The 17,763-nt window shown below is 34.8% G+C and overlaps 1 protein-coding gene across 3 annotated transcripts in view; it reads right to left on the bottom strand.

Annotated features, from left to right (window-relative positions):
* Positions 1-17,763, bottom strand: part of POLK (DNA polymerase kappa) — a 67,434-nt gene that overhangs the window by 1,098 nt on the left and 48,573 nt on the right. For all 3 annotated transcript variants that reach the window (XM_044266911.1, XM_044266904.1, XM_044266921.1), the window contains 7 exons: positions 16,144-16,383; positions 14,857-14,981; positions 13,330-13,496; positions 10,284-10,316; positions 4,996-5,092; positions 2,640-2,811; positions 11-967 (listed from right to left, as the gene is read on the bottom strand). In XM_044266911.1, coding sequence (XP_044122846.1) covers positions 11-967; positions 2,640-2,811; positions 4,996-5,092; positions 10,284-10,316; positions 13,330-13,496; positions 14,857-14,981; positions 16,144-16,383 — 1,791 coding nt within the window. The remainder of the gene's footprint in view (positions 1-10; positions 968-2,639; positions 2,812-4,995; positions 5,093-10,283; positions 10,317-13,329; positions 13,497-14,856; positions 14,982-16,143; positions 16,384-17,763) is intronic.

Raw genomic sequence — 17,763 nt, forward strand, 5'->3', positions numbered from 1 at the left:
GCAAACTCACCAGTACTTTGGGTGCTTTCTCTGGGTTGGTTAGCTACATTAACATTTTCCTTTCTCAGTTCCTGGATAATGCCTTTATTTAAACATACATCCACATGCACATTGAACAGGGTAAGATCTGAAGTCTTTTGCTCTAGGTTACAAACAGGACAAACTAGAGGTTGGTCTGTTATCCCTTCATGTAAATAAGACTGGAAGGATTCTTGCTGACTTAATGACCCAATCTCTTCCAATGAAACAGTAGAGGAAGAATTGTGACACCGTGCGTCAATATTAAATGATTTGTTTGAAAGACTAGTACATTCCTCTTTGCTGTGCTTATCACTTAAGCCATCTATACTTTTTGCTTTATGTGGGTTATCTTCAGTCTCTACTAGCTCTACACAATTTACTGAATTGATTTCTGAATCCTTCTGATGGGTTTCATAATCCTGCTTCCCATGGAGTGAGAATGAAGGATGTACATTTTCTTTCTTGTTAACTTCTGTAGAGGAAGCATGTGAACATGAGAACACATTGGAGTTTTCGCTGATCAAATGTCCATCAAGACATGCATCTATATGTTTATTAAAGGCTTCCAGACTGATGCTTCTTTGCTCCCTAAAGCAAATTGGGCAGGTAAATATCTGAGAGTTATTTGAATTCTCCGACGTTTCTAAATTCTCATTCATCTTCTTCTTTAAAACTTGAACTGAATGTGATGTCTGTAAACTTGGTTTACCCACAGCTTCACATTTAAATGTATCTTGATGGCTCCATTTCCTTTCTAATCGCTTTTTATCAAAGAAACTCTTCTTATGAGACATTTCTAGAGGTTTCAGAAACTGATCTTTGTCAGTTTTCTCTACCATATACCCAGTGGCTGACAGAGTTGGGTTTCCAGCCTGTAAGAAGCCAATAATGCTCCTTTGTTGGTGCTTCTTATCTTCTTCACTGGGAAAACCGGACAACCGTACACCTAAATTAAACCAACGACAATTACTTTCTTAACAAAGCCAATTCACTCATAATGCATAACAGTATTTTGCATAATATTGTTGTGGCATATATACAAAATGATGTTTAAAGAAAAATAATAAGCAATATGGCATATTTTCTGAATTAAAGTATACTTTTTCAAAATGGGTACTTCACATGAAGTTTACCTTCCTTTATAAAACTGGATATCATAAATAGTATCTGTTGGAGTTGGCATGGTTAGATAATAATTATATAACTAATATTTGACAGAAGATACCATTAAATACCAACTAATGGATTGGAGTCAACTTCACAGACTCTAGCTCTTTTTTCCCAATAGCCTTGTGTTTTAGAGCACTTTTAGGTTCACCTCAAAAGTGAGCAGAAAGGTCAGAGTTCCTACATATCCTCTGCCCACACCATGCACAGCCTCCTCCAATCAATATCCTGCAGCAGAGTGATATGGTCGTTACAAGTGATGAACCTATCTTGATATAACATTAAAACTCAAAGTCCATAGATTACATTAGGGTTTATTCTTGGTGTTGTACATCCTATGGATTTTGACATGTTTAATGATATGTATCCATTATTATAGAATCATACAGAATAGTTTTTACTGTTCTAAAAATCCTTTGTGCTAATTCTATTCATCCCTTCCCTACTACCTACCCTTGACATCCACTGATCTTTTCACTGTCTCCACAGTTTGGTTTTTTCCAGGATGTCATATACTTCAAATCACACAGTATTTAACCTTTTCACATTGGCTTCTTTCACTTAATAAAATGCATTTAAGGTTCGTCCATGTCTTTTCATGGCTGGATAGCTCATTTCTTTTATGCACTAAATGATATTCTATTGTCTGTCCCAGTTTCCAATCATCTACTACTGAAGGGCATTTTGGTTGTTTCCAATTTTGGCAATTACGAATTAAGTAGTTATAAACATAGGCTCTTTAGCTTTCAATCAACATACTTTATTCAATCAATTTCAAGTGTATGCTATGCTTCATATATGAAAGTACAGCTAATGATCCACTCTTAGCAGTAAAGGTGGCATCTGGAGTGCTTATCCATGAGCATCCTCTCACGCAATTCACTTTAGAAACTTATTTTGTTAATTTGTTTGTTCACCATGCAGTGGCTGCAGATACAGTTTTATATTGTCACAATTCCTTATCTGCAATTCTGAAATCTAAAGAGCTCTAAAAATTGTAACCAACAAATGGTAATGACCGAATTGATGTGAGACTATATTTAGAGTCTTTCTAACCTATTGTGAATATTTTCTTGTTTTGCTACAAAATTATTAATGTGTTTATCATGAGGTGGTGCCTCAGATACCAAAGGGGTACTACATAATGTACTCAATATGTACTGTATTTGTTTCCTAAAATCTGAAAGGTTTTAAATTTTGAAACATACCTATCCCCAAGGATTTCAGTAAGTAGGAAGGAAAAATCAACTGTAATTGGTTCTTGTAGGAATTAAATTAATGGGCATGGTTTCACTTACATCAGGTTCTAAGAACTAAGAAAAATGGCAGCATAGGTACAAACTCCTAAACAGGTTTAAGAAAAAAATGAAGGAGAGAGAGAGAGACTATTTCCTAAGTTGATTTCTTTGGGAAAATCTAGCAGATTTAAGGAAAAACAAGAAAAGGCATACCCATAAGTCTTAATCTCAAAGGATGTGGAAAATCGGCATCAATTTCTGTTCTTAGCAATTCTTTAGCAATAGCAAATATTTCTTCTGCAGTAGAAACAACAGATGAAACTGTAGATGCACGAGTTTTTACTTCAAAATTTACATTCTTCAGTTTAATGGTAACAGTTCTACCCTACAACCAACAGAAAACATTGTTATATATAGTTTTCTAACTTCTAGAAACAAGTTATTTTGTATGTTAGAAAAAATTCAAAAACATCTCTTACATACACATAATATAGAAGTATAATCAATTATTTATGAAACATGGTAATAAAACCTGTCAAAAAGAATAAATGAAATATATAAGCAACCTAAAAATCCCATTTTAGCCAATAATTATTGCTTCCTACCCAAGTGAGTTTTTATAAAAGGACTTTTTATATAAAAAGCAACATTAACTTATCATTTTTTTATTTACTAAATCTCTTTTAGATTTCAGTACCTAAAAAGAGAGGAAAAAAGCTTCTTAAAGGGGTCTCCATTGAAAGGGTCTTAGAGACAGCTCACAGTTATTGTGTACCTACTATATGCCAGACACTATGCTAATCCATTTACATGTAAGAACTCTACTGTTATTTTTTAATGGGTACAGAATTTCAGTTTGAGATAATGAAAAAGTTCTGGAGATTGACAGTGGTGATGGTTGCACCATATGAATGAACTTAATGCCACAGAAATGTAACTTAAAAATAGTTAAAATGATAAATTCTATGTTATATATATTTTACTACTTCCTGGAAGTTCTGAGAGTGGGCTGATGGACTCACTTCCAAAGAATAGAGTATGGAAAGGGAAAAGTAGTAACTTCACAGAGGAGAAACCTAGCAAACACTCACTTAGTCAGGTGACAAAGGTTACTACCCCTGGTGATACCTTGTGGCCATCCTATACCTTGAAAGGATGTAATGAAGAGATTTCACCTCTGGTATTCTTTCTAAAAATCCATAACCCTGGTCTAATCATAAGAAAAACATCAGCCAAGCCTAGATGGAAAGACACCCTGCAGGATACCTGGCCAATATTCCTTAAGACATGAAGGTCAAGAAAAACAAGGAAATACTGAGAAACTGTTACAGATTAGAGGAGACAAGGAGACAAGACGACTAAATGAAGTGTGGTTCCCTGGACTTAATCCTGGAACAGAAAGAGGACATTAATGGAAAAACAGGTAAAATCCAAAAAATGTCTGGAATTTTGTTAATAGCTATGAGCTAATTTTAGTTTTTTAGCTTGACAAAAGTACTATGACAATATGGCTAAAATAACATAAGATATTAATAGTGTGGGAAACTGGGTATATCAGAACTCTCTGTATTATCTATACTACTTTTCTGTATATATGAAATGACTCTAAAATTCTAAGTTTATTAAAAAATTTTAAATCAACTCTATTTATACTTAAGGTATGATAGAGAAGGATTATAAGAAATATATAGGGAAGGGCAGTAGAAAAAAAGAAATATATAGATATCCCATTCTAATAACTTTGTTGTTTTCTGGTTTTTATTTTTTGGAGATAACCTTTGAATACCTTTGTATTATACTTTGTAATAACTCCACCTCTGGTTTCAGAGTTTGGAAGATTACTAAATATGGATTGTTGTGAGTAAAGATTATAAAATAGAAATTTAAAACCTTCCAGGTTTTGTTTGCAATGTGTTAAACAACCTAGAACAAGGGCCTTGAAAAAAAATGTTATTCTAGAAAATCACTGTCTACCTGAGAAAAACAGTAAAGGAGGGTTGGAAAGATATTTATACAAAGTAAATATAGTTCCAGAGAAATCCTTACCTTTGCTTTATTCTCTAAAGTCAATATAACTCTGATTTTGAACTTACTCAAATGTACTCCAAATTCTGGAATTATACTGGAGCCAGCCCACTGTTGTAAGTTGCTTCTTCATCTAATCATCTTATCATAGGCCTCAATTATGGGTCAGAATCAAATTTGTCTCTACTGGGGATGGGAATAACCCTTTCTAATGTGTCTCAATTTGTACTCAAATGTAAAACCTAACTCTTCCTTTAAAGTATCATTTTACTATTAAAATTTTTTTAAAACCAGGGGCACCTGGGTGGTTCAGATGGGTAATTACATGCCTGCCTTCTGCTCAGGTTATGATCTCCTGGTCCTGGGATCCAGCCCCACATTCTGTTCCTGGCTCAGCAAGGAGTCTGTTTCTCCCTCTGCCTCACCCCCCTCATGCTCGCTCTCTCTCTCTCTCTCTTTCTCTCTGTCTCAAATGAATAAATAAAATCTTTAAAGAAGTTTTGCTTTTTTTGTAAACTAAGAAGACCACACCAAAATAAAGTACCTTTAGTCCTTCTTTCTGCAGATCTTGAGCAAGTTCATTGCAAAGTTCCCGGCACAAACTATATTGTTCCTCTGCTTTACTTATTTCATTGAATGTCCTAGAAAGACAAAAATGATTTTGGTGCACAGAGTAACCTATAATCCAGGATAATTAAGGAGTGACAAAGTACGTTTAAATAGCTTAGCATCAAGTTATATTTTCCGCAGTACAAAATAAAATTTTCAGATGAACTAAGATATAATTAAGGAAAAACATCTAAAATCTATGTAAATAAAGGAAGATCATTTGTAGTTAAACTGATTACCAAAGGTACATTTGCTTTATCTATAATATTTTTTAAAAAGTTGATTAAAGTCTGACATATCAATAAGAGAAAATATAAAAATCATATGATCATTTCAATAGATGCAGAAAAAACATTTCACAAAGTATAACAACCACTCATGATAAAAACCCCAACAAAGTAGGTTTAGAGGAAACATATCTCAGCACAATAAAGGCCTTACATGAAGAACCCACAGCTAACATCATTCTCAATGGGGAAAAACTGACAGCCTTTCCTCTAAGGTCAGGAACAAGATAAGGATGTCCACTCTCACCACTTTTATTCAATACAGTACTAGAAGTCCACAGCAATTAGACAACGTAAAGAAATGAAAGGCCTCCAAAGTGGTACGGAAGAAGTAAAACTTTCACTATTAGACATGATACCATCTATAGAAAACCGAAGATTCCACCAAAAAACTACTAGAACTGATAAATGAGTTCAGGAAGGTCACAGGGTAAAAAATCAATGTACAGAAATCCACTGCACTTCCATACACTAATTATGAAACAGCAGAAAGAGAAATTAAGAAAATAATCCCATTTGCAATTGCACCAAAAATGATAAAATACCTAGGAATAAACGTAACCAAAGAAGTGAAAGGCCTGTACTCTGAAAACTATACAATATTGATAAAAGAAATTAAGATGACACAAATGGAAAGATATTCCATGTTCATGTTTGGAAGAACAAATATTGTTAAAATCCATACACTACCCAAAGCAATCTACAAATTAAATGCAATCTCTATCAAAATACCAACATCACTCTTAACTATAAGGAACAAACTGAGGTTTGCTGGGGTTGGGGAGAGTAATTGGGTGATGGACATTAAGGGGGACACTGATGTAATGATGTACACTGGGTGTTATATGCTACTGGTGAATCATTAAATACTATCCCTGAGGGGCGCCTGGGTGGCTCAGTGAGTTAAGCCGCTGCCTTCAGCTCGGGTCGTGATCTCAGGGTCCTGGGATCGAGTCCCGCATCGGGCTCTCTGCTCAGCAGGGGGCCTGCTTTCCTTCTCTCTCTGCCTGCCTCTCTGCCTACTTGTCCTACTTGTGATTTCTCTCTGTCAAATAAATAAATAAAATCTTAAAAAAAAATACTATCCCTGAAACGAATACGCTATATGTTAACTAATTTGAATTTAAATAAAAATCTAAAAAAAATAGCAAGAGCATTTTTTGCAAAACTAGAAGAAACAAACCTAAAATTTGTATGAAACCACAAAAGGCTCAAAATAGCCATGGTAATCTTCAAAAAGCAAAGCAAAGCTGGAGGTACCACAATTCCAGACTTCAAGTTATACTACAAAGCTATAGTAATCAAAACAGTATGGTAGCAGCACAAAAATAAGCACAAAGATCAATGCACCAGAATAGAAAGCCAGAAATACACCCACAATTATATGGTCAATTAATCTTCAACAAAGGAAGCAAGAAGATGCAATGGGAAGAAGATAGTCTCTTCAACAAACGGTTTTGGGAAAATTGGACAGCTACATGCAAAAGAACATATTGTTACACCATACACAAAAAGAAACTCCAAATGGATTAAGGACCTAATGTGAGACCTGAAAACATAAAAATCCTAGAAGAGAGCGCAGACAGTAATTTCTCTGACATCACTCGTAACAACATCTTTCTAAATATGTCTCCCAAGACAATGGAAACAAAAGCAAAAAATAAACTATTGGGACTACATCAAAATAAAAAGCCTTTGCTCAGCAAAGGAAACAACCAACAAAACCAAAAGACAACCTATGGAATAAAAGAAGATATTTGCAAATAATATGTCTGGTAAAGGGTTAGTGACCAAAATATATAAAGAATGAGACAACTCAACACACACACACACACACACACACACACACACAATAATCCAATTAAAAAATAGGCAGAAGACATGGACAGACATTTCTCCAAAAAAGACTTATAGATGTCCAAAGACAAATGAAAAGATGCTTAACATCACTCATCAGGGATATGCAAATCAAAACCATAACGAAATACCACCTCATGCCTGTCAGAATGGCTAAAAATATCACCTCATGCCTGTCAGAATGGCTAAAATCAATGATTCAAGAAACAAGTGTTGGCAAGGATGTGGAGAAAAAGGAACCCTCCTGCCTCCTGTGCTGTTTGTGGGGATGCAAACTGGTGCAGCCACTCTGGAAAACAGTATGGAGGTTCCTCAAAAAATTAAAAACAACTATCCTACGATCCAGTAATCACACTACTGGATATTTACCCAAACAATTTGAAAACACCAATTTTAAGGGATATATGCACCCTAATGTTTATTGCAGCATTATCTGCAATAGCCAAATTATGGAAGCAGCCCAAGTGTCTATCAACTGAGGAATGGATAAAGAAGATGTGGTATATAAATATACATATATATACATAATATTACTTGGCCATTAAAAAAAGAAAGAAATCTTGCCATTTGCAAAGACATGGAGGGATCTACAGAGTATAATGCTAAGCAAAATAAGTCAGTCAGAAAAAGCCAAATACCAGGATTTCACTCATACGTGGAATTTAAGAAACAAAACAAAGGAAAAGAAAAGAGAAAACAACAAAAACAGACTCTTAACTACAGAGAACAAACAGATGGTTACCAGAGGGGAGGTAGGTAGGAGAACAGGTGAATAGGTGGTGGAGATTGAGAGTACACTTATCTTGAAGAGCACTGACTAATATATGGAACTGCAGAATTGCTATATTGTACACCCGAAACTAATATAACACTGTACCTTAACTACACTGGAAATTTTTTAAAAAGCTGATTAAAATCACCAACGGATAATGATAATGCCCTCAGAACTTAAAATACATTATGGTATATGTGTATATAGACTGCTACAGAGGGTTAGCTTAAGAAAGTATATATGAGAGGGGCGCCTGGGCGCCTGGGTGGCTCAATTGGTTGAGCCGCTGCCTTCGGCTCAGGTCATGATCTCAGGGTCCTGGGATCGAGTCCCGCATCGGGCTCTCTGCTCAGCAGGGAGCCTGCTTCCCTCTCTCTCTCTGCCTGCCTCTCCATCTACTTGTGATTTCTCTCTGTCAAATAAATAAATAGAATCTTAAAAAAAAAAGAAAGTATATATGAGAATATTATTCTAATTATTGTATATATATTTTTTGGAATAGAAGTATCTTCAAGTAGATATAAGGGGATGATGGTTCCTGGCACCTACATAGAGTCGTCTAGTAGACAAGTGGAAATGGAGGGCTGGTAAGATTAAACATAGAAATTTTAATTCATCTGCACAAGAGTGTTGAAAAAAGGCAAGAGGTCATATTAACATAAAAGAGGAAGATGATCTCTCTTTGGCATAAAAAATCCTGAGCATAGGACTATTCAGTGAAGAGTCCCCCTTCTAACTCTAACCCTAGCTACCCAGTTCTCCTCCAACCAATGTTTCCAGCTTCCTATTCATTTAAATTTCTCCAGAATATTCTTTGTATAAGCAAATTTGTACAAGCAAATAAGCAAATACTTCCCCTGTACTTTTTTACATAAACTGAAGAATATTAGACACATTGTTTAGAACCTTTTCTCAATTCATCCTGGTGAGAGTTCCTTATGAATATGTAATTCCCTCATTTTTATACAGCAGCCTAATATTCTAATTTAAAGATGTAAGGTCACTTAACCAATCCTCTGTTTTTGGATATTTACTTAAATACTTTCTATCTTTTGTTATCATGAAAAAAATAACAAGTAACTTTATATACTTGTAAAATGACATGTGATTACATGTGTGAAATGAATTCCTAGAAAAAGAGCTGTGGGATCAAAGTGCAGGTGTGTCTGTGAGTTTAACAGACATTGCCAAAATGCTTGCCCCTTGTGGTGGGCAAAATAATGGCCCTCAAAGATGTCCAAATCCTAATATCCTGGAATGCAGTACATTACATGATATAAGTGACTTTGCAGATATGATTAAGTTAAGATGGAGAGATTAGCCTGAACTGTCCAGGTGGGTCCAATATAATCCCAAGGGTCCTTCTAAGAAGATAGGAGGGTGAGAATCAGAGACAGACAAGATGCTAGGCTTGAAATGGAGCATGGGGCCATCAGTCAAAGAATATAAGCAGCCTCTAAAAGCTTTTGGTAAGAAAATAGATGTGTCCTTGGAGACTTTAGAAGACTTACAACTCTGCCAAGACCTTAATTTTAGGACTCCTGATTCAGAACTGTAAGAGAATAAATTTGTGTTGTCTTAAGCCACTAAATCCGTGGTAATATGTTACAGGACCAATAAAAAACTAGTATACTTCCTCCAGGTTTATAGCTATTTCACTCCCATAGTCTGTCCAATAGAGCATCTCTGCCAACCCATTAGTGAAAAAGGCTATCTTGAGAAACTTCATCTGTATTTTTTTAATTATAAAAAAGACTGGGAATATTTGCAATGTTTCAAGAGGCATTTGTACACCTCCTTCTTTGTTAACTAATTAGATCTACTGGTATATATTTCTGAAAATAATAAAATCTCATCAAGATTTCATTTGTCTTCCAAACAAGATTGTAAACCACTGGACTATGTCCTCTCTAAGCTCAATAGCTTACAATTTGACCACTATGTGCATTCACTAACATTTGAAAAGTTTCAAGAAGAATTTCCAAGGTCCCTTCTTAAATTTCTCAAATAACTACTCAGTAAATTTTCTCACAAACAGGGCTAGAAACTAAGATTCAGAATCTTAAGATGATTGGTTTTCATTTAATAGGAGGAAACCAACATTAGAAATAAGTAACTATAGTTAAATTTTTTCCCATGGAGAGCATAGCAAGCAAAGATATAACATTATACTGGAATATTTAACTTAGTCACATCAACTACTGAAAAATGTCATTTGGTTTGCAGACAGATTTTTCTATTTCAGTGATATTTTGCAAAAAAAAAGTTAAAAATAACATGAATTATGAGTTATGAACAAAACGTTACCTCTCAACGCTCATGCTTTTCCTTTCTCCATCCCTTGAAATGAAAAAGAAAAAAAAAAAGATTTTCTTTGCTTTTTCAAAGAAGACTCAGTTCTTTTTAGTCAACCAAAAGGATTTAACATATCAATTACCATTTAAAGAATTTTTTAAATGTATTTGGTTAACATTCATACATCATGAAGAACAGTGAGTTTTTAAAATCTCTAAATAAAACTATCAACAAAAAATACAGATGCTAATATCATTATATGTAAAGTGGATCAAGTCTATATCTATCAAAGAGAAAAATTTTACAATAGGTTGATATTATAAACTGGTTCTACTAAAAGTGTGAATATAAAAACCCTGGCTTATAAAAACCAGTAAGAGTTAATAGTGTAATGCCTTGCCGTTATATGATCTGATTAAATACCAGTTACCTAGTTTTTTGTGTGGTATATTAACTGTGCTCTCCTATAGCTATTTATTATTCATTTATACCACTCTATTGAACCTCAGTTAGAATTTGGACACAGAATGGTGTCCAAATCACAGGATGGTGATTTGGAATCTGAGCCATCTAGTTTGGTTGAATTCTAGCTGTTCTGATAGAAGTAGTTGAAACTAAAAAAGCTGAAATGACATGTAAATTATTCATTTCCCACATATTCAATGAACCTATTAGGAGTAAAGTACTGTTCTAGGCACTGGATATACAGTTATGACCAAAACAGACCAAGTTTTTATCCTTAAGAAACTTATATCTTACTGGAAGGAGACAAATAAAGACATATAGAAGTAAATCTGGAGTATGTCAGAAGGTAAGAAGAATTAAGGATTAAAAAATAAATCAGAAGAAGGGAATAGAGAATGTACATAGAAGGAGGAAAAAAAAAAGAAGGGAAAGGAGGTTTGCTATTTTACATTATTATAAATTACCTATGAATTTCACTTCAAAGGATTACTGGCATCTTTAAATACCACAGATTAATATATGTTATGTTATATCAAGAACTACATTGTTTTCAACCACTATGTAAATAAAAAAGAGGATAATCCTTGAATTAAAGAAAAAGTTTTATTTCCCATTACTTCCAAATACTAGATTATTTATAGTAGTGCGATTTCCTTCTCTGATCTTAGCATTACATTCGCTCAAGATCAAAGTCAGCTAACTATGGGCTTAAAAATGAGAACAATGAGGGCGCCTGGGTGGCTCAGTGGGTTAAGCCGCTGCCTTCGGCTCAGGTCATGATCTCAGGGTCCTGGGATGGAGTTCCGCATCGGGCTCTCTGCTCAGCAGGGAGCCTGCTTCCTCCTCTCTCTCTCTGCCTGCCTCTCTGCCTACTTGTAATCTCTGTCAAATAAATAAATAAAATCTTAAAAAAAAAAATGAGAACAATGAGGGCGCCTGGGTGGCTCAGTTTGTTAAGCATCTGCCTTCAGCTCGGGTCCTGTTCCTGGGATCCTGGGAGAGCCTCCCACATGGGACTGCCTGCTCAGTGGGGAGCCTGCTTCTCCCTCTCCCTCTGTTACTCCTCTGCTTGTGCTCTTTTGTCAAATAAATAAAATCTTTAAAAAACAAAAAAACAAAACGGATGAGGAGCATGGACAGATGAGAAAGGCAGTAGCTGCAATCTCTGTAAGATTTAGCACCTTTAATTATTTTAACTTATTTCATTTGCCTCCTCTGTAATCTTCCTGCTTTCCTTTAGTTTAAGTAAATGAAGGAATTGTTTTGGGGGCAGACTGACAGGATGATGATAAAATTATAAAAATAGTGTCCCATGTTAATTCCCATTCTTCTTAAAAATTCCTTTCTTGGGGCACCTGGGTGGCTCAGTGGGTTGGGCCCCCTGCTTTGGGCTCAAATCACGATCTCAGGGTCCTGGGATTGAGCCCCTCATCAGGCTCTCTGCTCAGCGGGGAGCCTGCTTCTCCCTCTCTGCCTACTTGTGCTTGCTCTCTCTCTCTCTGTTAAATGAATAAGTAAAATCTTAAAAAAAAAAAATTCCTTTCTTTTCACCCACTCCCACAGTGTACCTTTCTAGCTCTCGGACATTTCTTTTTAAGACTGAAATGAAAGAGTGGCAAGGAAGAATCACGGACCTCTCTTGCTGTTTCTTCTTCTACATCTTTACATGGCTGGCCCCTTCAGGTCTCTGCATCTGGATTATGGTTGCCAACACCCACTCTTACTCCCCAAGGCATGTTCTAGTCCCTAATTCTGCCTTACTTTCTTCATTTGTTTGTTTGGTTACTTCGTATTTGCCACACTATTCTGCAAAGTCCATGAAGACAAGATTTTGTCTTATTTTCTACTGTTCTTCCCAGTGCCTAGAACAGTAACTAATGAAGTAAGTACTCACTACTGAATGAATCAGTCAATCATTTACAAGTCTGAAAAAAGAAAAGAAATAAAACTTGTTTTATTTATAAAAGAAAAGAAATGAACTTGTTAGGTCATGAAGGCTCTCAAAGATTCATTAAATTTCCCCACTTATGAGGTAAATTCTGGAATATGAGTCACCTTTCTTTCCTCAACAATCAGACCATTAGTCTTATGTTCTGAACAAAAACAAGGCAGGTACAGAAAAGAAAGTACTCATCATTCTTCTTATCTATCTAACCAATTGCTGGAGCCAACAGCCAAAGAGTAATTCTTTGTTCTTTTCCTTTCCTGCCACCTGCAATCTTTTGGCTCTAATTCAAAAATTATATTCCAGAATGAATGAGACTAAAAAAATTTTAAAGCATGTTATCCTATAAAGGTGTCTAGGTGGCACTGTCAGTTGAGCATCTGATCATGGTTTCAGCTCAGTCATGATCTCGGGGTCCTGGGAGCAAGCCCTGCATTAGGCTCTGTACTCTGTAGAGTCTGCTTGAGATTCTCTTTCTCCCTCTCCTTCTGCCCCTCCTGCTCTCTCTCTCTTTCTGGAATAAATAAGTAAATCTTTAAAAAATAAAATAAAAAAACCATGTTATCCTATAGCCCCCTTATCAATGGTTAAAATTGTTATTTCAGGAAATGATAAGGAAAAAAACAGAATGACTACACATATAGGTACCTTGTCAGGTGTGTTGAACCTAGACCCAGGGAAATATGAAGGAAATGATGCCAAGATGTTTCAGAGAAAAGAAGAGAAAGCAATGCCCTCTGTTGGTAGAGTTCTGTACAAGTAATAATTCCAAGAGCCTTTAACATTTTCTCTGTAACTTTTCCTATTCCAGAAACCTAAAAAAGAGTTAATATTTATTATTAACACAATTTTACATTAAGGCAAGAAAAGATATTTAATCTCATTATACCTTTTATAACCAATAAAAGGTATGAATAATGTGACCATCCTCACAAGTCATGCAATAAAACTATTTTACTTCTTGGTACATCTCCTAAACTAGTGTTGCATGGAAATTTAATATTTTAAATTACACAAAATTTTAAAAAGCATTAAAGAGGCACCAAGGTGGCTTGGTTGGTTAAGCATCTGCCTTCAGCACAGGTCATGATCTCAGAGTCCCGGGCTCGAGTCCCCCATCAGGCTCCCAGCCAGCAAGGAGCCTGCTTCCCCCTCTCCTTTTGCCTTCCCCCACTCATGCTCTCTTTCTCTCTCAAATAAATAAATAAAATATATTTTTTAAAGCATTAAAAAAAGAGCTCTACAGTCATAGAAACTTGAAAAATAGTGGAATAAGCAAATCTAAAATAAACTTTTTACTGCAAAACTTATGAATCTTTAATATAACATTATCTGTTGTTATCCACTAAGCCTGGTATGTTCCAAAGTACTTTGACCCCAGAACCTTTTTCAATGGCATAGTTATTCATATCTTGAAAAACACAATGGAAAACACTGCTTTATAGCTACATCTTACATACTCTAAACTATTCAGTGATCATACATTATATCCTCTGATATGGCCTTTCTTCTGGGCATTGAAAAATGTATCTTTAAATTCACTCCTGTATGTGATGTGAGAAAATCAGGCCCCAGAACATCAATTATTCTTTTTTTAAAAAACCTATATGCAGAAAAATCTACAAGCTATAAAAAATAATAAAACACACCATTTTTATAAAAAACCCCTATGGGATCGCTTTACCATTTTAAAGACAGTAATGTATTTTGGGGGTTTTGGGGGGAGAGGGTCAAAAACAATTAAATTTCCAGATCTCTTTTAAGTCTCATACCTATTAATCTGATGGCAATTTAGACTTTAGAATCAAGAGAGTATTAGAGGTTACAGCGGAAGGACCCTTACAAGTATTCTTCTTATTTCTGTTCTTCTTGACAGAGGTACACTTAAAAGTCTTTCATCTACTACTTTCTTAAAACTTTTTGGCAAACAAACTTCCTAAACCTCAATTTAAGGGTTTCATAGAAAGATTTCTTCAAATCCAAATTCAATCATCCATTATACTTCCTGCTTGTTACCAACTGTTCTAAAACTTTTCAGCAAAGAATGATTACTACCATCCTAAGTAGTTTCTCTTCAGAATATATATATTTATGTTTATAAATATAGTTTATATTTAAATATAAATAAAATTATATTTTATATAAATAAAATAGAAATTTTATACAAAATCTCACCTTTCTAATAGGTAAGTCCTTGATGAAGTCCATCACAGCTTGTCTGCTGGGGAGAATTTGGTATTGTCCATTTGGTTTATTCTTATCACTGCATACTTTTGCTAACATTGTATTTGGGGCAATTCCTTAAAAGAAGAACACTCTGATGACTCAAAGAAGGTGACATGTATCATTTTAAAATATGAGATAACAATACAGAAATAGTGAATGTAGGAAGTCCAAAATGATGACAAATGATACTTTAAAAATAACAACCGATAACTACCTATCTCCCCAGGGCTCAATATGATTTTAGGAAAAGGAATTGTATTAGTCACTGTGGCAGTAGAAATGAAGAATATTTAAAACTCCATGGAATTTTAAAGTCTAAGAGTAATGTCAGTGTTTATTTAAGTAATATTATTAGTTTACAGACCATCTTTAGTTGTAATATAAGGTTGCTTTATAGAAAAGATCCAGAATATAAATTAGGGGGGATGTTCACTCTTTGAAAGATCTTTTGTATAGATTACCCAAGTAAAGAAAAAAAAATCAAAGATTCCAGGTTACATTATATTTAAAACAATGATAGTAAAATATATGCACTGTTTTTATTATGTTTATTGTTTTTATTAAAGCAAATTAATACTTTTTAGAAAGCTGTTTTGAAAATTTCTGAGACTCAATGATCAATTAAGATACTTGAAATAGGTATATTCAAATATGATCATTAAATGATTCATTTCAATTTTTATACACATCCTACTAAAATTTGTTACTTATTCTCACACTTTGGCAAAGAAAAAAAAATTAACCTAATCTTAATGATAATTTACGGTTCTCATGATGAATATCAGTTTCTTTGCTAAGACAGAGTGATACCTTTATGGGTTACTGACATTTGTAAAGCTCTTTTTCCCTTCACCAGCTGGTCCTAGATTGCTATGTTGCTAGTCAGGGCTTCTGTAGGGTCTCTCCTGTAATCCTGAACAGGGTTGAAAAACGTCAAAGGGAAAACTAATAAACTATTACGTACTAAGCCAATTAAAATGTATTGTATGCTTTAAAAAGGATAGCTACATGAGATTTATGATAGCTGTTTTCTTTGGGCTCAAAGGCTTTTCTGCTTAATTCCAATTTACCTGTAGCTTCATAGAATTCTGAATAGGTAAAGTCATTAGAAGTTTAATCAAAAAGGATAAGAAAACATTCCTATAAGCTTTATAGCAAGGAAGAACTAATATTACACTTGAATTAGCCAGTCTGAAAATTTTAACTATGGTAGCCACCAAATCAGTTTTCAAGTACCTGCACTGGCTGTTAGTGTTGTTTTTTGCTCAATTCTGAAACGAATTTCCTTTACCACTTCCTCAGCTGATGTTCCAAAAACAATCGAATTTTGGAGTAGTTGAGGATTATTCTGTTCTTCAGAGTTCACTTGTAAAGGATTTCCTTGGGGCTGCAGATCAGGAGGACTATCATCAAAAAGTAGTGGAGAGATGGAACGTTCATGCTCACTTAGTTTATTAGTTTCTTTTCCTGGTTTCTCTAAATTATAAACAGAAATAGTAATTATCATCATTTAAAGAAGTATATATTTCACCAATGAGGTTTCCCTATATTCTTTCTAAAGACAAAAGAAATCTAGTTTAGTTTTGTTTCTAAGGACCAAGATCAGAAGTGTTATTTATATTTCTTTGTTTAACAAAGAAAATACTGATTCTGAGTTTTTCTTAAAAGGAATATTATCTGTTTCCATAGTATACATTTGAAGAGGAAATATCCTATGTAAAAATTATGAATTTGTGTATCTTACCTAAATTAACTGAAACCTAGAATTGGGCCTAGGGTCATATTACTTTTTTATTTAAAAAGAAAGAAAAATGTCTTTCTCCGCTTGACTTATTTCGCTAAGCATGATACGCTCTAGTTCCATCCATGTTGTTGCAAATGGCAAGATTTCGTTTTCTTTTGATGGCTGCATAGTATTCCATTGTGTATATATACCACATCTTCTTTATCCATTCATCTGTTGATGGACATCTAGGTTCTTTCCATAGTTTGGCTATTGTGGACATTGCTGCTATAAACATTCGGGTGCACATACCCCTTTGGATCACTACATTTGTATCTTTAGGGTAAATACCCAGTAGTGCAATTGCTGGGTCATAGGGCAGTTCTATTTTCAACATTTTGAGGAACCTCCATGCTGTTTTCCAGAGTGGCTGCACCAGCTTGCATTCCCACCAACTATCATATGATCTCCCTGATATGAGGAAGTGGTGATGCAACACCCACTCAACTACCCACTTCTCCTAAGTGGGTAGGAGAAGAATCCATGAAACAAGATGGGATAGGGAGGGACACAAACCATAAGTGACTCTTAATCTCATGAAACAAACTGTGGGTTGCTGGGGGGAGGGGGTTTGGGAGAAGGGGGGTAGAGTTATGGACATTGGGGAGGGTATGTGCTTTTGGGTAAATTGGAAGGGAAGGTGAACCATGAGAGACTATGGACTCTGAAAAACAATCTGAGGGGTTTGAAGTGGCTGGGGGGTGGGAGGTTGGGGTACCAGGTGGTGGGTATTATAGAGGGCACGGCTTGCATGGAGCACTGGGTGTGGTGAAAAAATAATGAATACTGTTTTTCTGAAAATAAATAAATTGGAAAAAAAAATTGGATACCAAAAAAAAATAAAAATAAAAAAAAATAAAAAGAAAGAAGGAAAACTTTTTTTTTTCCTTTACCCATTAAATTAGAATTTAGGAATGAGGAAAAAGGCATTAAGCCATAAAGAATAATTACGCCTGAGAATTAAGTTTTGTGTTTAGAGGGAAAAGAAATTTAAATTTTCTTCATTCATGAAAGAAACTTTTCAGATTTTAAAATACTCTATCTTCTTTTAAAAATGCTTATTTTGGGACGCC

The sequence above is a fragment of the Neovison vison genome, chromosome 1 (genome assembly GCF_020171115.1).
Source record: "Neovison vison isolate M4711 chromosome 1, ASM_NN_V1, whole genome shotgun sequence".
NCBI lineage: Eukaryota > Metazoa > Chordata > Mammalia > Carnivora > Mustelidae > Neogale > Neogale vison.